Below are 21,521 nucleotides of genomic sequence, written 5' to 3'. Positions count from 1 at the left end.
CGGACTCTCCTGCCTCACCTGTGATGTCGCACAGTAGTTGTCTCTTGTTGCAGGTCTGCTGCTGCTTTTATTCCCCAATCTCAGTCTTCTCCTCTCAGCTCTACTGCTGCACTGGAGAAAAAGTTAGGAAAAGCAAGGCAAAGCAGCACCTCCTTCCCCGAACTCCCACACTTACCAAACTCTCAGTTCACACCGTGCTGTCACACTGACCGGCCCCTGTATTTCTACAGTTTGTGACTCAGATGAGTCAGGCCTGCTCCACCTTCAGGTACCAGTTTAATCTAGCTCACCAATTAACTTACTACAGCAGCTCTCTCTGCTGAAGCCTGACAGAAACTTAAAAATTTAAACTTTAAAATTGAACTTAAACAGTTGATAGCAATTGAACTTAAACAGCTGAAAGCAATATGCACGAGATAGTAAAGAGATTAACCCTTAAACTCCCACACTTACCAAACTCTCAGTTCACACTGTGTTGTCCGCACACCGTGCTGTCGCACTGACAGGCCCCTGTATTTCTACAGTTTGTGACTCAGATGAGTGCCAGCGCTGCAGGTGGATTAGAGGAGCTGAATTGAGTCAATGTCAGATTCTTTTCTCTTTTTTCTGCTCTGCACTTCCTTGCAACCCAGCTGAATTTGGTAACTTCCTGTGGAAGAAATCTTGTCTCCCCCAGTTCCTCAATCAGTGGTCCAACCAACATTACTTCTTTGTTTCCCAAATTGCTGTAAATTATACTATTTGACTGTAATAATAAAACAACAAAATATTATATAAAAACAAGGACAGAATATATGACTTTAAAATGGGGAATCAATTACGTCTGTGCACCCTGTTCCAATTATCTTTTGCCCTCTAACCCTCTTTCACCTGAAATCTATGCTTGATCTTGACTCCCCAGTTGCAACACTGCAGGAAATCGATTAGTTATATATAAAAATAAGGACAAAGTGTATGGCACTTCAATGGGAACTGAATTACGTTGACTGTACTGGTTCAATTTTCACCAGTCCTCCAACCTGCTTTGCCTGGAGACTCCCCATGTGTTAGAAAGAAGAAGAAAAGACTTGCATTTATTTAGCTCCTTTCACGACCTCAGGATGTCCCAAAGCAGTTTACATTCAATGAAGTACTTTTTTGAAGTGTCGTCACTGTTGTAATATAGGAAACGTGGCAATCAATTTGTGCACAGCATGGTCCCACAAACAGCAGTGTGATAATGACCAAATGATCTGCTTTAGCGATGTTAGTTGAGGGATAAACATTGGCCAGGACACCGGGGAGAATTCCTCTGCTCATCCAAAAAACAGCATCCTCTGACAGTACAGCACTCCCTCAGTACTGCACTGAAGTGTCAGCCTAGATTATGTGCTCAAGTCTCTGGAGTGTAACTTGAATCCACAACCTTCTGACTCAGAGGTGAGTGTGCTACTATTGAGCCACGGCTGACATGTATTACACAGAGATTGACTACTAAAACAAAAAAAAAATACGTGACCCTCTCCCTATTATGGGCTAAACTCATTCACAAGTTAGCAGCCTCTGCAAAGAACAGTAGTAGATGAAAATTGTTGTACAGAATACTCAGCATTTATATTTTTTTCCAACAGGCTGGTCATGTCTGTGGAGATTCTTTGGATCTGATTGATGGCTGCCCCACTGGTTCAGTCCGAATATCCTTTGGCTACATGTCCACGTTTGATGATGCACAGACATTTTTGAAGTTTATTATAAATTGTTTTGTTAAGCAGCCAGTTCGCTTTAACAAAGGTACCCTGTTGAAGCTAACAAGATTTGAGACATTGAAGGAGAGGGATGGATCGTGGGCAGAGAATCTCACAGATGAAAAAAACATAACAACAAAGGAAGTCATTCAAAGAAAAGCCTCTTCAGAAACTGCTGCAAGACATAATTCTGCCAGAGATGAGGATCTTCTAAGTCAGCACTTTACAGACAATCAGTCAGAGTTGAACAAAAACCCAGAGACTTCCAAATTAATCTGCTATGACAGTGAGTCAATAACTCTCACCAACATCTACTTGTACCCAATCAAGTCCTGTGCTGCTTTTGAGGTGGGTATGGAGTTTTTTTCCCTTTTAAGTGTTACAGTATTGTGAGAAGTCTGCTTGTCACTCAATGCCATTGTTTCACCAGTACTTGTAATCTAGACTTAATGTGGATGACAAAAACAATTACTTTACTCTTAGGACTATTTGCAGTCTTGCCATCCTAGAAGAAAACAACAATGAGTCCCTTCCCTTCTTACAGGGCCACCCTTTCTTATTTGCCCCAATTTTGGCCTTCCATGGCGATATTCCTGCAAGTCCTCACAGTTGGAGTCCCAAAAAAATACTGACATTTCATGGGCAGCCAGCAGCCTTTTAGTACCGGCTGGCACCCGACATTCTAGCCTTCTACTTACTCCCCCATGGAACTTCGAGCATGTCATGCACTGTGCAGCAAGGGTGCCTGAAATGTATGTAAAGGAGCTCACCTTGCATTATGGAGCAAGGTTAGCTTTTTAGGGCACAGGCGTCACTAATACTTGGTAAATGGCAGCCCCGGTACCATATTGCAAAAACTGAATTATCGACTCCTGTAATTGTAGCATTGGTGCAAAGCAAAACCACTTTGGACCAACACTGCAGTTGTCATGTAAATGCACCCATATAGTTCGCAGAGAACTAATTGCTCAATCAATTCTCTGTTAACATTAAAAATAAAAGTTTACAAAGTTTTATTGCAGGAGCTGAGAAGCTGAAGTGGGGTGAGATGACTTCTTGGAATTGAAAGGAAAAACAATAAAATAAAATCACAACCTAAGTGGAAATGGTGGATGTGATGGGAACAGAGTCACAGAGGGCTACTTTTTTGCCCACCCCAAATATAGCCTGTAACCATGATGGCTCCTTTCTCTGGCACACCACACAATGCCACCTACTACCTCCCATCTGAAAGGAAAGAAGAAAGAGAAAGTAGAAGAAGTTAGAGAGAAAAGCAAAACAAATTAGGGGAAGAGAAGAAAAAGACAGAAGCAGAAAAGAAACAGAAACGTAAGACAAGAGACAGGTAAGAGAGAGAGAGAGAGACCATATGAGTGCAGTGCCACTGGAGATCGACGAGTATATGCTATTACATATTTGCTTCATCATTTGTTTAATAAATTCATGTAAAATTTTAAATCTGGAATGAGGTCTGATGTCATATTCTATTATTTTGGACATTATAAATTTTGGTTACTGAGAAATAAATGCCAATGAAATCTTTTCAGATGAAATATTTGCAGAAAGCATTTTGTGCGGAAAAGATAATACAGCACCATTCAGTTGTCATTGTGTAATTACAGCGTGACAGGTTTACATTATAAATGTGGACATAGGAATTTATAATTGAAAAAGTGACAGAAAAGTGTGATGGGAAGAATGACAACAGGAAGTAAGGTTTGGTAGACTGGAAGTGCATGCCTATGTAAGACTTTTACTGAGATACAGATATATATCTACAGTAGAAATACTATTATCCATCACCTTAAAAGGAAAAACAATAAAAAGTCACAATTTAAGTAGAAAAACTATTCTTTTATTTTAAAAAAACTTTTATATACGTAGTTCTTTTCTTTCTTGCATTGGCAGCTAACTCGTCTACCTTCTCTTTCCTTGAAGATTTCAATATCTTTTACACAACCCCACTGAAATAACTCTCCTCTGTTCACACACTTCATAATGGTTGTGGAGGCTTGTTGGATTTTCCTGGATTTTTTTTGCCAGTGATTGAATATTGTAGCCTTTCTAGTAGCCTGCAGAGAAAACTCACCTTTTGTTCCTCGACCCAGAAAAGCTCAAATTCATGCAAGGTGGTGGATTTGTTGAGGATAACTTACTCCATACTAAAGTCCACCCTATCCAACATCAAAGGAAGGGTGGGGCCGATTAGGGACAAAAAAGATGTTCATGTGGAGGCAAAGGATATGGCTGAGGTACTAAATAAATACTTTGTAACGGTCTTCACTAAAGAAGAGGATGCTGCCAATATAGCACTAAAGGAGGAGGTAGTAGTGATATTGGACAGGACAAAAATAGATAAAGTGGAGGTACTTAAAAAGTTGGTAGTACTCAAAGTAGAAAAGTCACCCAGTCCAGATGGGATGCATCCTAGTTTACTGTGGGAAGTAAGGGTAGATATTGTGGAGGCTCTGGCCACAATCTTCCAATCCTCCTTAGATATGGGGGTGGTGCCAGAGGACTGGAGGATTGCAAATGTTACACCCCTGTTCAAAAAAGGGGAGAGGGCTAAACCCGGCAATTACAGGCCAGTCAGTCTAATGTCAGTGATGGGGAAACTTTTAGAGACAATAATCTGGGACAAAATAAATTGGCACTTGGAAAAGTATGGGCTAATAAATGAAAGTCAGCACGGATTTGTTAAAGGAAAATCACATTTGACTAACTTGATGAGTTCTTTGATGAAATAACGGAGAGGGTTGATGAGGGTAGTGCGGCTGTTGTTGTGTATATGGACTTTCAAAAGGCATTTGATAAAGTACCACATAATAGACATGTTAGCAAAATTAAAGCCCTTGGGATTAATGGGACAGTGGCAGCGTAGACACAAAATTGGCTAAGGGACAGAAAGCAGAGAGTAGTGGTGAACGGTTGTTTTTCAGACTGGAGAGAAGTATACAGCGGTTTTCCCCAGGGGTCAGTATGCGGACCATTGCTCTTTTTGATATATATTAATGACCTGGACTTGGGCATACAGGGTATAATTTCAAAGTTTGCAGGTGACTCGAAACTCGGAAATGTAGAACAACGTGGAGGATAGTAACAGACTTCAGGAGAACATAGACAGATGGGTGAAATAGGCAGACACATGGCAGATGAAATTTAACTCAGAAGAGTGAAGTGATACATTTTGGTAGGAAGAATGAGGAGAGGCAATATAAAGTAAATGGTACAATTTTAAAGAGGATGCAGGAACAGAGAGACCTGGGGGTGCACATATGCAAATCTTTGAAGGTGGCATGACAAGTTGAGAAGGCTGTTAAAAAGCATATGGGAGCCTGGGCTTTATTAATAGAGGCATAGAATACAAGAGCAAAGAAGTTATGCTAAACATTTTCAGCTGAAGTATTGTGTTCAATTCTGGGCACCGCACTTTAGGAAGGATGTTAAGGCCTTAGAGAGGGTGCAGAAGAGATATACTAGAATGGTACCTGGGATGAGGGACTTCAGTTATGTGGAGAGACTGAAGAAGCTGGTTTTATTCTCCTTAGAGCAGAGAAGGTTAAGGGGAGATTTGATAGAAGTGTTCAAAATCATGAATGGTTTTGATAGAGTAAATAAGGAGAAACTGTTTCCAGTGGCAGAAGGGTCAGTAACCAGAGGATACAGATTTAAGGTGATTGGCAAAAGAACCAGAGGCGACATGAGGAAACATTATTTTATGCAGGGAGTTGTTATGATCTGGAATACAATACCTGAATGGATAGTGGAAGCAGATTCAATAATAACTTTCAAAAGGGAATTGAATAAATACTTGAAGGGAAAAAAAATTACAGGGCAATGGGGAAAGAGCAGGGGAGTGGGACTAATTGGATAGCTCTATCAAAGAGCCAGCACAAGCACAATGGGCCGAATGGCCTCCTGTGCTGTAACATACAATGATACTATGACTATACAGAGTAAAGCTCCCCTTTCTATATCGCAATTATCCTCCTAAACTCGAACTTTACTGTCTCACTGCACTATTGTGACATAACTGAAATTTTAAAAAGCTTTTTTTTGCATAATTAGCAACTAAGTTATTACAGGTCATCATTAGTTGGGAAGAAGTGCTGGTGAAAGCTATTTTCTACTTTGTTGATTTTTTATGAACAGAAAATGGTCATATACACACAGTACCTGAACACATCCAGGTACCCTAATGTTGCACAAATATATACCATCAATCTCAACTTTGTAACACTAGTTTTATTTTTGCTAATTTTCTAGTTTAGTACTATAATTATAGTTCTAACCCCATAATCTCCTCAGTTTAAAATGTTGTTAACTGCTATAATCAGAAGTCAGGTTTATGTGAAGCTCCAATCTTTCCAGTCAAATGTTCAAATCAATGGTAAATCAACAACAACTAATTGGTACTCCTGGGAGTGGATTCTGCTCAATGTCCATCTTAGTTCATGTAATCTTATCTAATATTGATACAACATACCAATATAAGTCATTACATACGTAATGGAAACTGAATCTGTGGAGTTTAACTCTTTCTCTGTCAGCAAGCAGTGATTAGTCTAAAATGAATTTACTGTTTTAGGAAAAGCAAACTTAAAACAAGACCAAGTTTATTTCTATTTTTTAAAAAAAGTGATCTGTGATTACCCAATCTCTCTCAGTGGAAAAGAGCTGGATTAAAAATCTTTCAGGCCTTGGGCACAAAGAACATTCGAGGCCCCTCCGCATCATCGCAATGACAGTATTTATGTTGGCCCAGAATTTGCTAGGAAAGTAATGGCGAGTTTAATGTGCACGCCATTATTAGTATGTAAATAACCCAGCAATTTGTGGCGAGGAAGCGAAACCCCTTGAATTGCAAATTGCCACAAATTGCTGGACGATTTGCACTGCTTCGCCGTTAGCCGCCCAAAAACTGGAGCTCATCATCAACCTCCCCATGAGATTCAAGACATTGCTGCATTTGCGCTGTTAAATCAAATTAAACTCACCGCAGAAATTTGGGCTGATACTTAATGACGTAAATACCTTTTTAATGACTAGATTTCTGTTCCTGCAATGCCCGTCAGCCTCTCCTGCCCAGAAAGGGAACAATTGAAACTGTGCAGTCTCATTCCTGCAGGTAGTAAATTGTTCCTAGAGGTTTTTAAAATTTAAATTTAAATTTTTTTTTCTTACTGTCTCTTTTTTTCTGTCTTAATCAAATCTTTCTTTCCCTCTCTTTATTTCTCTTTCTGTATCTAATTTGATTCTAATTCACCCTATTTCCTTTTCTGTTTCTTTCTCAATCCTTAAAGCTCATTGGTCAAGCAGATAGACTGTTGCTCTTGTCGTTTGCCAAGATCCCAGATGCCTCGTTGACCTTGCCATGCTGTTATCAGCTCGCACCTCCAGCAGTTTGTAGCGCAAAAATTTTTTGAGCTAAAGGGTGAGAAAAAAAATCTGACAAAGAGGGCATGCTGCGTGATCCTCCACTCCAGCAAATTCTGGGCCAATGTGCCAGATTTTGCTGTAGTAGGGTATCTAGCGTCGTCTGCTGTTAGTTAGACTTGCCTCTGTACCCTTCAGCTCAAAATATTTTTGCCCACCAAATTGCTGAAAGTGCAAGCTGATAATGGCACGGCGAGGGAAACCAGGATCTGAGTGAACAGAGCAACCAACTGTGTATCTCCTGAACCAATCAGATTGAAAGATTGAGAAATAAACAGCAGAATGACTGAGAAGGAAGTGTAAATTAGAGTGGGTCAAATCAGGTACAGAAAGAGAAATTAAAGAGAGGGAAAGAAAGATTGGTTTAAGAGAGAGCGAAAAAAAAGAGACAAAGGAAAAGTAAAAAAAAATAAAATATTAAATTTGACATTTAAAAAAAATTAATTTTCAGTGCCAGAAAGGTGAATTGGAGTAATTAACAATTATCACGTTGTTAAAAGGGCACTTATGCTTGAAAAAGACTTAACTTTCTGTGGAAAGTTTAGTTTGTATCTACCGCATAAATACAGTAAGTTCACGACATTCGATGTATGTCAATGGTGAGGCAGACAGCGGAATGCTGTTTTTGCAAAGCTAACAGCGGAGCAGTGCAACTCGGACAGCAACGTTTACATATCGGCATTTAACCACGCATTTGTTCCTCACCTGAAGTTCCTGTACCATTTACACAAATAACGGCAAGCGCCATTACCTCACCGTTATTTTGACAGCAAAATCTGGCCCAATGTAACAAATCTGCCGGCTCTGCCTCGCCCCTTACTAACAGTATTTTTAAATGCCAGAATATTTTGATCCAGTGGTTATATGTAGTTTTACTGTGTTATGGTGACTTTTACAAAACCAATACGAAGAACTTTTATAGTTACATTAGGAAAAAGAGGGTGGTCAGAAGCAGTGTTGGCCCCTTAAAAACTGAAAGTGGGGATATTGTCATTGACAATGGGGAAATGGCGGACATGTTGAACAATTACTTTGCGTCAGTATTTACAGTAGAAAAAGAGGATAGCATGCCGGAAATCCCAAGAAAACTAATATTGAATCGGGGACAGGGACTCAATAAAGTTAACATAAGTAAAGCAACAGTAATGAAGAAAATAATAGCACTAAAGAGTGACAAATCCCCAGGACCAGATAGTTTCCATCCCAGGGTTTTAAAGGAAGTAGGTGAGCACATTGCAGATGCCCGAACTAAATCTTTCAAAGTTCTCTAGATTCAGGAACTGTCCCTCTAGATTGGAAAATTGCACATGTCACTCTGCTTTTTAAGAAAGGAGAGAGAGGGAAACCGGGGAATTATAGACCAGTTAGCCTAACATCTATTGTGGGGAAAATGCTGGAGTCTATAATTAAGGATAGGGTGACTGAACACCTCGAGAATTTTCAGTTAATCAGAGAGAGCCAGCATGGATTTGTGAAAGGTAGGTCGTGCCTGACAAACCTGATTGAATTTTTTGAAGAGGTGACTAAAGTAGTGGACAGGGGAATGTCAATGGACGTTATTGATATGGACTTCCAGAAGGCATTTGATAAGGTCCCACATAAGAGACTGTTAGCTAGATAGAAGCCCATGGAATCGAGGGAAAAGTACGGACTTGGTTAGGAAGTTGGCTGAGCGAAAGGCGACAGAGAGTAGGGATAATGGGTAAGTATTCACATTGGCAGGATGTGACTAATGGAGTCCCGCAGGGATCTGTCTTGGGGCCTCAATTATTCACATATTTATTAACGACTTAGATGAAGGCATAGAAAGTCTCATATCTAAGTTTGCCAATGACACAAAGATTGGTGGCATTGTAAGCAGTGTAGATGAAAACATAAAATTACAAAGGGATATTTGATAGATTAGGTGAATGGGCAAAATTGTGGCAAATGGAATTCAGTGTAGACAAATGTGAGGTCATTCACTTTGGATCAAAAAAGGATAGAACAGGGTACTTTCTAAATGGTAAAAAGTTAAAAACAGTGGATGTCCAAAGGGACTTAGGGGTTCATGTACATAGATCATTGAAGTGTCATGAACAGGTGCAGAAAATAATCAATAAGGCTAATGGAATGCTGGCCTTTCTATCTAGAGAACTGGAGTACAAGGGGGCAGAAGTTATGCTGCAACTATATAAAACCCTGGTTAGACCGCACCTGGAGTACTGTGAGCAGTTCTGGGCACTGCACCTTCGGAAGGACATATTGGCCTTGGAGGGAGTGCAACGTAGGTTTACTAGAATGATACCCGGACTTCAAGGGTTAAGTTACGAGGAGAGATTACACAAATTGGGGTTTTATTCTCTAGAGTTTAGAAGGTTAAGGGGTGATCTGATCGAAGTTTATAAGATATTAAGGGGAACGGATAGGGTGGATAGAGAGAAACTATTTCCGCTGGTTGGGGATTCTAGGAGTAGGGGGCACAGTCTAAAAATTAGAGCCAGACCTTTCAGGAGCGAGATTAGAAAACATTTCTACACACAAAGGGTGGTAGAAGTTTGGAACTCTCTTCCGCAAACGGCAATTGATATTAGCTCAATTGCTAAATTTAAATGTGAGATGGATAGCTTTTTGGCAACCAAAGGTATTAAGCGATATGGGCCAAAGGCAGGTATATGGAGTTAGATCACAGATCAGCCATGATCTTATCAAATGGCGGAGCAGGCACGAGGGGCTGAATGGCTTACTCCTGTTCCTATGTTCCTATGTTACCGGGGACCTCACATTTGCCCCTAGGCAAGACCAGTAGGCCTATATGTTTATCCACCCCTGCATTGGAGCTTTCAAAAGACTGAGGTAATTTTTCTCTTTGTGAATCATTAATAGCCATCATTTAGTCTCACTGTTTGAATGCCACTTAAAACATCACAGAAATGCAATGGGAGAAGAACAAAGAATTCATTCACCTGTGAAATTTAAATTTCACAACACTCGTCAAGATGAAGCTGCAGCAATTTAAATAGAAGCTGTAATTAGTGAATGTAATTTCTCAGCTCATTTCTGCATTTGCAAATATGTTGGCTTTCTTGGAAACAGCTCTACAAATAAACCAGAAATTGAGGCCTGTGCTGTGTCTGCATCTCGCTCTTAAACTACCATTTTGAATTTCATCAAGCTCTGTTATGATTGTTTGCATGATGTGGAGATGCCGGTGATGGACTGGGGTGGACAAATGTAAGGAATCTTACAACACCAGGTTATAGTCCAACAATTTTATTTTAAAATCACCAAGCTTTCGGAGATTATCTCCTTCGTCAGGTGAGAGAGTGAATGAGAGGTTCTCAAATCGCATATCTTATATTAGGCTGGGACACCATCACACCAATCAAAGGTGTCGTTGGTGTTCAGATAGGTTAACCACGGAAAACAGTAGGTCCCGGTATACTGAATACACAATGTGTCAAATTATACAGACAGAGAGAAAGAAATCCGTAAGATTCCTTATGATTGTTTGCAGACATCTCCTGGTGTTTTATCCCCCTCTTTCCTCTTGGGTTCTAATGACAATTTCAGGGGAGTATGCCACACATTTAGTCACCTTCCCAGCTGTTGAATAATGTATGAAAATTACTGAGAAGAGAGGCAAACTCAAGATGCTAATAATAAAAAGAGGAATATTTTCACAGTGTAGACACATAGCCATTGCATAGGACTCACAACCCTTGTAGCTGACCTGTTTAATCATTAATGGTTAGCCAATAGTTTCAACAAACGTACCCACTATTATATCTTTATAATAAGCTTTCTCAGAGGTGAAATTGGTCTTTGCCATTATCGCAAAATGGGCTCATCCTCTGGATGATATTATCTTCACCTCATATTCCAGCAGATGACACAAGTCAGTTGCTGCCTCGCTGGTGAAGTGAAACCTGGGAAGGTAGTTGTCCTCAGACATTCCCACACAGGTGTAAGTAAGTGAGAGTGGGTAGAGGCAGTCCACTTCTGCTGCAAGTGATCCTGACTCGCATCCATCCTCTTCCACTTCCAAAAAATTCAATTGTAGTGTAACATGCAAGACAATTCCTACATTCAGAATTTAGATTGCGCGATCAAAAATATAGCTTTCATAATCTTTAAAAGAAATCCAGGGCTCAAAATAGCCAGGCCCCCCTCCTGTGCAGATGTGCTCTCTCGTGTTATGTACAGCCTTCTCCTGCTATACACTTCCTTGACAGACATTATGTTGGTGGAGGCTTGTCTTCCCATTGAAGGCTACATCAGCAGGCCCCTTGTGGCATTACAGTGAGATGTAAATGTCAGACTAACTATTATGCCAGAAGGTTCCTCAGAAGCACCCCAATCACAGGATGCCGTGCTTTATATGGTACTGCATGAAAGAAGGTATGTCAGAGTGATTGGCCTCACCTACCCTGATGCCACCAATGATTTATGCAGGCCTAACATACTTATCTAGGAGTGACTGGGGAGGGCGGGGGTGGGGGCTTGTGTTCTCAGGGCCTGGGTCAGTAGAGAGATAGATGTACAGCTGCCTCTATTACAAGAACATTTACAACAACCTTACAGGATAGGGCTGGCACATGTAGGGACAATCACAGTCAGCTGTAGCCTGAAACTTGGCTGCACCTCCTTGCAGACATGCTGCATTGCTTATCTATGGGATCATAGTGTGGAGTGGCACAGAGGGCAACCCCCTTGCATCTCATGGCGCACCATTTTGCCTTCAGCAGTCATCATACAGGGGGTCAGGTCATGCTTCCACCTGGAATTTCCCTTTATTTTCCCTTTCACATGCTACTTCTTAATCCCCTGCCTTTTCAATCTTGACAAAGGCTGCTGATGATCTGCGATGCTTTTTAAGGCTCTGCAAAAACTTGTTGAACTCTTTCCCCCCCCCCACCCCCACCAATTGTTAGACTCCCTATTAATTCTCCCATCTCTTTAAATTCCATGCAATTTTCCTCTTCCACCATTAGCGTCTTTCCTAGATCCATCTTGAGTTTGCATCTGGAATTGTGAAAAATTATTCAAATGATCTTAGACCAGGAAATTGATTGCTATTTGCACTTGACCATTCAGGATAAACACCAGTTCTAAACCATTTACAACTGACTTAGACCTGTAAACGAACATTACCCCATAGTATTCAGATGTTGAAAATCTGGATGCCCTAGTAAAGAGCCGGCATAGACATGATGGGCCAAATAGTCTCCTTCTTGTAAAATTCTGTGTTTTTATAACAACACCCCAGCTGCCCATTAAGTTAGCTCAGTAAAAAAATGTAACCATGTTTAAAATTTCCACACTTGAGGTAAAGATCTCTTAAGCAACAATTAATTTTCAGGCAACAAAACATGTCATCTTAAATTCCTGTAACATTTAACGAATATTATCAAATTACCTCCTATAATTATATGGGGAAAGAGTGAAAATATTGGATCGTACTGGATACAGAAAATTTGAAGGCTTTTTATATGGTTAATAAATGTACATTTTGGAAATGGTACATGTTACTAAACATTGTATATATATGTTATACCTCACAGTTTAATTATAAAGGATATCCAGTCTGATAAAATAATTTTTAATCAAGTAATTAGTATTCCCAGAAAGTGGCATATGGTGGAGTCAGGACAGTTGTAATACTCATGTAATTGAGAGCAGTTTGATTAATACATTCGAATTCAGAAGAGACCTATTTACATTATAAAGAAATTTCATCATTAAAAATACATTGGGAAAAGTGACATGACATTTAAATATTGGAGACAAGCTCATTTGGATCTTTCTCTTTGATGATTTTTATTGCTTTTTTCCCTTTAATGATGTGGTCATGATAGAATTGGCTGTTTCAAGTAATCCAAGTACTGAATTAGTTCAATAGTCTAGACTGACCTGATGTTTGACTTGCCATAGCAACCTACAGCTTAGATCCACAGTAGAGTGGAGAAGAAAGCTTAAATTTTATTGCAAAAATCATTTGATTGTTTCTAAGCAGCATTTTTACTTTTATATGTAACATTGATGTCATTCACCCAATTCAACTGTGTCCAAGAACAAAGCCTGCAAATAAGGCTTATATAAAGGTCTGTCAAAGACAAATAATGGTGTCATGCTGGAACTAATCTCATTCCTTAATTAAATATATCTTTGGCTTTTAACTGTGGCATTCTGATCCTGCCCATATGGATCTTATGCACTGAAATCCATCCCATAACGCACTTAGAAAGTCTTGCCATAAGGAAATCTTTACCATTCTTTTTTTTAAATGGTTATAATCTTATGCAATTTGATATCTGTCTGAGGATAGGCCCGTTTCTTGTTAATGCAATAACATAAAAAATGGATGGCAAAAAGACGATTCAATGAACAAGGACATAGAAATTAATCAGGTATGATGTGGATAAAGCAAGTGTTTATTACAAAACAGGTTTTATGTTTTTATTTTTTTCACCGGCTTTGGTACATGGAGAAACATGGCCACAGTGATCAGCTGTAAAGTATATCTGCAGAAGTTCTGTTAAAACCGTTAATGCTAGAAATACACTTCTTTGAAGAGAAAAAACAGATTAAAATGTTTTCAGCATCCAAAATGTGATAACCTGGAAAGAGAAGAAAGCACTTGCATTTATATAGTGCCTTTCACATCCTTATGACGTTCCAAAGCGCTTCACAGCCAATGAAGAACCTGTCATTTCTCTTTACAGATGTTGTTTGACCTGCTGTTTATTTCTCGTGTTTCCCATTTCCAGCATTTGCAGTTTTTAGATTATCTCAGTCAGGAAGACATTACAGAACAAAAGAAGGAATGGAAAACACTTTTATATCATCTAACAATCTACTGCTTTTGTAAGCAGGCTGCAGGTCATTCTACCCATTAACTTCCTTTCTGATTGGAGTACCTGTCATATGTCATTCTTTTATCCATCACTCCCCTTTTTTTCTGATTGTGTTGATATGCTTGTTTATCTTTAAATTTTGAGTTCTGAAGAAGGCTCTGGCCAAAATGTCAACCTGCCTTTTTCCCCACAGCTGATTGACCTGGTGCAAATTTCCAACCTTTTTAGTGTTTGCTTCAAATTTCTAGCATTTCCAGTTTTTTCCTTTTTATTTGTATTGCTTTTGTAGGTATTTATTCCATTGCATTGTTGGCCATAACATCTCCTCTGTACATGTGTGGGCCTGCACTGTGTTCTAATTTGTAATTGTATGCTGCAATAGTCAGAACAGTTTATTCACAGAATTCCAGTTTAATACAGTGGTGTGGTGCCAGTTTGTAGTGAGGCCTGTGTATTGAGCTAATTAAGTTTATAAGTGTTGATTAAGGGAGAAACCACTAATGATAAAAATCTGAATAAAAAATCCAGAAAGTATTATAAGTACACAGTCGTATGAGCACCAGAAATAGAAATAGAAATAAGGGTTAACATTTTGAGTGTGACCCTTCATGAGAATTGATAGGTTGGAAAAGTGCATTTGATAGGAATAAAAAGGACACAATCCTGCAATTATTTTGAAGTTTTAAACGTATAGTTTGCTATCAGACAGTGCCTTGGTAATCAAATAACAGCTCAATATTTTATTTTGATTTATGGAATACAATATAATCATTAAAAACCAATACATGTAGATAAGTGTTACCATTTTCATTGCTCCTGAAATCAGAATTCTCTGAAATTCAGAAGAATTTTTATTTCTAATGGCCGGGAATTTCCTGCAATGGCAATATTGGCCACCAGTGACATAAGTTAGACCATTGTGTGCAACGATCCCCCAGTGGCAAATTTATGCCAAAATTTGGTGGGAAACTCATTAGAATACGTGACAGCAAATCAGAGTGGCACAGCCAATAGATATTTCTGCAGCAAACGAAAATGGCAAAGACATTGGGGCCGATTTTAACTTGCTATTGGGAGCGGGGGGGCTGCGAAAATCAGAAAATCCCGAGCGGGTTCGGAAGCTGGTTCCAACCCACCGACATCCGGAGTTGCCACTGACACACCTGTGCGTACATGCGCGCTTCACAAATCCAGAAGTCCCACCGGCAATTAAAGCCGGCGGGATGATAGTTAAACCACTTATCGACATCCCATGCTGTGGGAAACACTCCATGTTCAAGGAGATGTGTTTCAGGCAGCAGCCAGTTGGACATTTAAATGCCTGTTTGATTGATGGGGATAAAAGGTATGTTATTGCAGCAGGGCACTCGGGTGTCTCAGACAAACTTATGGCGGGGAGATCTTTGTGTTTAGACTGAAAATTCTTGGTTTACACTCAGAATTCTTTTGTTTACGCATATTTAACAACTTTTTGGACCCCCTTAAATTGACACCGTCAGGATGGGGGGGCGCCATGGCTGCATTCACCGAGGACGAGCAACATCTCCATCCTCGCCAGGCACGACGTCCAATTCGGGCACTTGGAGCTCCACAACACAGTGCTGTGCCACAGGGACCTGCACAAGAGCACAAAGGGCAACAACAGAGGGAGCGACGTCGCAGGAGGCACTACCCTCGTCACAGGAGGCACTACCCTCGCCACACGATCTACAGACCAAGGCTCAGCTTTTTGGACCACTCTGAGGAACAGTGCATAATGGAGGCTCAGAGTGAGTCGCCAGGTGGTCGCAGACATCTGCAGCCTCCTTCATGCCAAGCTGCTCCCGGCTGGGCCTAGCGGCATCTCATTACCCGTCGCTGTTAAAGACACCACTGCCCTCGACTTCTTCACCTCTGGATCATTCCAGGGTGCCACTGGTGTCATTGCCGGGGTCTCTCAGTCGTCTGCACACAAGTGCATAAGGCAGGTCACCGACGGTTTGTTTCACAGAGCCTTGCAATACGACAACTTGCCCATGGACAACCTCAGCCAGACGGAGAGGGCAGTGGCTCTGTGGCTGGCTTCCCATGGGTGCAGGGTGCAATCGATAGCAATCCGAGCACCTCCACACGAACCAGGACTGTTCATCAACAGGAAGTGGTATCACTCCATCAACGCTCAGCTCGTTTGTGACAACCGCAAAAGATTCCTTCACGTGTGCACCAGATTCCTTGGCAGCTGCCATGATTCCTTCATCCTGAGGGAATCCAACATCCCGGGACTCTTCCAAGCACCCTTAAGAGCTGGCTCCTCGGGGACAAGGGATACCCCCTGCACACGTGGCTCATGACATCTCTGAGGAACCCCATCACCATGCAACAGCGTTGATATAATGACAGCCACATCGCTACCAGGTCTACAATTGAGCATGCTATAGGGCTGCTCAAGATGCGATTTAGATGCTTTGATCATTCTGGGGGAGCGCTTCAATACGCATCAGACAGAGTGGGATGCATTATAGTCGTGTGTTGTGTCCTGCACAACGTGGCACAACAGAGACGGGTGCCACTTGAGGAGGTCCCATCCACATTGCGGAGGAGGAGGAGGAGGATGAACCGCTGGCCAGAGCAACAGCTCACCTGGCTGCTCATGAGGCCAGGGAGTCACTAATATGTGAACGGTTCTCCTAATGTCAGAAAGTGTGAAGAGTCCAGTCCTCACCACCTGGAAAGAGCAGCGCCAACACCAGCACCCTCCCTCCCTGCACAAAACAGCCCTGCAACTACACATATACCCACTGTAAAGTGACTCAATGGGTGGCATCAAGTGTCGCCGTTCATAGTGAAGCTCATGAAAAAGCCCTATCACAAAAGCCAGTCAAGAATGGGCAAGACGTGGCAGTAGTGGTGAGAATGATAACATTTAATGTGAATATAACAAAAAACAAATATAAATGGAAAACATGACAGTCTGTCAGACACCCTTGTGCATACCCTTCATGCTCACGAATCCTTCGCCTTTCCCTTCCTACCACTTCTACGTGGCGCATCCCCTGTGGTTGCAGCAGAGGTAGTGGCAGGTTGCTGATGTTCATGCCCTGATTGCTTAGATGCTTACGGCCTACGCCCTCTGGGTTTTGGAGCCCATGAGGGCCCCTCCAAAGACTGCTCCACCCGCACCTGTGCAGGGACAGACTCAGCCACCTGGAGAGGAGGCACATTGAGGGCACTGGTTGAGGGTGAGACATGGGAGCGCTTTGGGTGGCGTGCCGACTTCCATGTCCCCTTTTGCCATCATCCCTCCCCTGGGCCAGGGCCACATCACTCCTACCACTCTGCTGGAAAACAGTTTGGAGGACATGTGTGATGCCTTGTAAGGCCAGTGCTAGTGGGCCCGATTTTAGCACCGGGTTTCGGGTGCGTTCTCGGCGGGGGGCCCTCGAAAATCCCGATATCCAGGTGCGTGACCGGATCGCGCCTCGATCCCGCCCACTTCCGGGTTCCGCGCTGACGTGCGGGGGTGCGTGCGCAGCCCCCGCTGGTGGGAATCCCGCAGGCAATTAAAGCCAGCGGGATGCCACTTGAGTGTATTTATTTTGCTTGTTCAGGTCATTAAATGACCTGATTCAGCTGTCTTATTAGGAAGTGTGGGATTTTACCTTCAACTCAGACTGTTTCACATACTGGGGGAAACAGTCTCACTCCAAACGGACATGTTGCAGCCAGCAGCCTGTGGCAGCTGCCAAGGTGCACTCCACAGTAGGGGGGAGACCCCTCACCAACGCAGGAGGCCACCCCGTCACGTAGGGCAACGCCTGCCCTCCACAACCCCCCTCCAAGCCAGAAGATACACCGACGTGGAACCGCAGCCCCAGTGCGAGGATACACCTACCTACCGTGCACAACCCCTCAGACCAACACCTGCCAGATGGGGGCCACTTCGACATCCTCGGAGCACGAACAGCATCACCAGCCTCAGCAGCCTTGCAGTCCACGCCGTCCGCCTCAGCGACATGGAGCCCCCCAACAAGGTGCTGTGGCACACCCACCTGCACAGCAGGAGGGAGGGCAACCGCAGAGAGAGATGCGTCGCAGGAGGCACTACCCTCCGCACAGGGTGTACAGACCGAGGCTCAGCTTCATGGACCTCTCCGAGGAGCAGTGCATACAGAGGCTCAGAGTCACTCGCCAGGTAGTCGCCGACATCTGCAGCCTCCTTAATGACGAGCTGCTCCCGGATGGACCAAGCAGCATCTTCCTACCCGTCGCCGTCAAAGTCACCACTGCCCTCAACTTCGCCTCCGGATCCTTCCAGGGTGCCACCGGGACATCACCGGGCTCTGTCAGTCCTCCGCACACAAGTGCATAAGGCAGGTCACCGATGGGTTGTTCCACAGGGCCTCGACCTACATCAACTTCGCCATGGACGAGCACAGCCAGATGGAGAGGGCGGTTGGATTCCATGCTGTGGCTGGCTTCCCACGGGTGCAGGGTGTAATCGACTGCACCCACATCGCCATACGGGTACCTCCGCATGAGCCAGTGCTGTTCATCAACAGGAAGGGGTATCACTCCATGAAGGCCCAGCTCATTTGTGACCACCGCCAGAGATTCCCACACGTGTGCGCCAGATACCCTGGCAGCTGCCACGATGCCTTCGTCCTCGGGGAGTCCACCGTCCCGCCCCTCTTCCACGCACCCAACGCCGGCAACGGCTGGCTCCTCGGCGACAAGGGATATCCCCTGCACACGTGGCTTATGACACCTCTGAGGAACCCCATTACCGAGCCGCAGCGTCGATATAACGACAGCCACATTGCTACCAGGTCTACAATTGATCAGGCTATAGGGCTGCTCAAGATGCGCTTCAGGTGCCTTGATCATTCCGGGGGAGCGCTCCAATACACGCCACTCCAAGTGGGACGAATTATAGTTGTCTGCTGTGCCCTGCACAACATGGCACTACAGAGAGGGGAGCCGCTGGAGGAGGCCCCATGCACACCCGCCACCCACATTGAGGACGACAATGAGGAGGAGGAGGAAGAGGAGGAGTACGAGCGAGAGGAGGAGGAACGACCCATGGCCCGAACACTGGCTCACCTGCGTGCTCGTCAGGCCAGGGAGGCACTCATATACCAACGGTTCTCCTAACATCACACTGTGTGAGGCGTTCACATGTCATAACGTGCACAGACGAGGGTCCATACAGGCTCCCTCCACAGAAGAGTGGTGCCTGTACACCTGCACCCACTGTATTATGCCCAATGGGTGGGACAGGGTGGTTGTCGTCATGATGAGGCGCACGGAAGGGACATATTGCACAAGCCGCAGAATTATGGACAAGAGGTGGCAGCATTGGTGAGAAAAAGTGAGTTTATTTCGTGTTGCCATTCAAAGACTGGAAATAAAAATATAACAAATAGACAAACACCCTGATGCAATCCCTGTGTGTTCACAGAACTTTGGGTTTTCGTTTCCTGGTACCCCTACATGGTGCTACCCCTGTGGCTCCAGCAGAGGTGGTGGCAGGTTGCTCCTGTTCGTGCCCTGACCTGGTAGATGCTTTGGGCCGACGCCCCCTGGGTTTCGGTGCCCGTGAGGGTACCTCCACAGCCTTCCAGGCTGCAACCGGGGACATCCCCGGTGTCTCTCAGTCGTCTGCGCAGATGAGCCCTGCAAATACACCTACACCCACTCTGCAGTGACACACTGGGTGGCATCAGTGGTGGGTCCTTATAAGGATACCCAGGAGCTGGCATTATTGCACAAACCGTCAGGATTCGCGAAGACATGGCAGTAGTGGAGCCAATATAATGTGTGATGTGAGTTGTTCTTTAATTCAATGGAAGTATGAACCATGACAAACCCTCAAACACCCTTGTGCATCCCCTTCATGCTCACGACACGTTTGCCTTACGCTGCCTACTGCACATATGTGATGCATGCCCTGTGGCTGCAGCACAGGTGGTGGCAGGTTGAGTGAGGCTGGCCGTGAGAGAGATGCACGAAAGGGTGAGTACTGGCGAGGTGAGTAGGTGCAGGTAAGATGAGGATGGGGTTTGAGTGGGTATGAGGGGTGATGTGACAGAGTAGTGTTGGCAGTGCCGAAGGAGTTGTGGGGTGGGGGCAGTGATGTGGCAGGCAGAGTGTAGGGGAAAGACTACGTGTTCTCACTGTGGCTGACCTACTGAGGTCATTGGTGCGCCTCCTGCACTGTATGCAGGTGGGCGATATGTTGGTGGCGCAGCTGACCCCCTCTGCCACCTCGAGCCAGGCCTTCTTGGTGGCAGAGGCAGGCCGCTTCCTCCCGGCCGCCGGGGGGAAGATCTCTGTCCTCCCCCTCCTCCTCACCCCATCTAATGATACCTGGGGTGAGGCATCATTAAACTGGGAGCAGCCTTCCCCCTGGGCTGCTCCATGCTGTAATTTTTTCTGTTTGTGGCAGCATCTGTCAGTGGAGGACTGCCCCTTTAAATAGAGCGCCTCCAGCTGACAGATCGTACTGCGCATGCGCAGCCCGCCCGACGCGCAGATCAGCAGTGGGGAACCCGGAGGAGCAGGTAAGTGGCTCCAATTAGTGGGTTGCCTGCTACGATCGCGCGGGAAACCCACTAATTTCACCGGGCGCTTTACCCCCCGGTAACCCGCACCCCTGGTAAAATCGGGCCCAGTGTATCTGTCTGCCTGTTTTAGGCGGCAGAATGTTGTACACCCTGAGTCTGAACGACCGTTCTCAGGACCTGAATGGACTCATTTGTGAACCGTGCTTGAAGCTCAACAGAGGCTGCCATTCTTTCCATCGCAGACATTCCACTCATGCAGGAGTTGGACTCCTCTATTCTCTGCACTATTGTGGAGAGTGTACGTGGCACATGTTCCAGCACCTCGCAAATATGCTGCTATCCCTCAATCGTTCTCCTTTTAAAGGATGGCCCCCAGGGCTCAGCATCTGCGTCCAGCTGAGCAGAGCCTGGAGAAGAGTGCGCCCACCAACGCGGACTCTCCGCAGCTGCCCCTGCCACCAGTGTCTGCTCGTGCTCACTTGTGTGTGGTGACTCACCAGGTGCCAACCCAACTAATTCAGTAATAGGACCCACCGAGGTATGAGTATCTGCGTTGGTGGATGGCTCGCTATGATGTGACGGTGCACCCTCAGAAACCGGGAGCTCCTTTGAGGAATCGCCCTCTGCTGTCACTGTGGTTGTTGAAGGGCCTGTAAGAGAACAGAAGGCAATATTAAACATTATCACAGATGTGTTATGTTGTGCTGAGCATACTGAGGTGTTCAACATGGCAAGCATTGTTAACATCAATTCATGGTGTGTGTGTGTGTGATGAATGTTAAAGTTGTATCACCAAACATTTGTGGGGTGCCAGTCTCGGCATCCCCGACGGACAGGCACTCGAGGGTCCAGCTGATCTGCAAGACCTTCTGCTCCGCGTCTGTGAGGACCACTATTTGTTGTGGCCCCCTTCCTGTCCTCGCCCTCTCACATGCATTTTGCGCTCTCTTCTCCCAGAAGGGGAGAAAGTACAGACGTGTGAG

At 44.2% G+C, this 21,521-nt stretch overlaps 1 protein-coding gene across 1 annotated transcript in view; it reads left to right on the top strand.

Annotated features, from left to right (window-relative positions):
* mocos (molybdenum cofactor sulfurase) overlaps window positions 1–21,521 on the top strand; it is a 224,897-nt gene that overhangs the window by 90,015 nt on the left and 113,361 nt on the right. The window contains exon 8 of the mRNA XM_067996069.1: window positions 1,611–2,072. Coding sequence (XP_067852170.1) covers window positions 1,611–2,072 — 462 coding nt within the window. The remainder of the gene's footprint in view (window positions 1–1,610; window positions 2,073–21,521) is intronic.

The sequence above is a fragment of the Heptranchias perlo genome, chromosome 2, assembly GCF_035084215.1.
Source record: "Heptranchias perlo isolate sHepPer1 chromosome 2, sHepPer1.hap1, whole genome shotgun sequence".
Classification (NCBI taxonomy): Eukaryota; Metazoa; Chordata; class Chondrichthyes; order Hexanchiformes; family Hexanchidae; genus Heptranchias; species Heptranchias perlo.
This window is presented reverse-complemented; position numbering and strand designations above follow the sequence as displayed.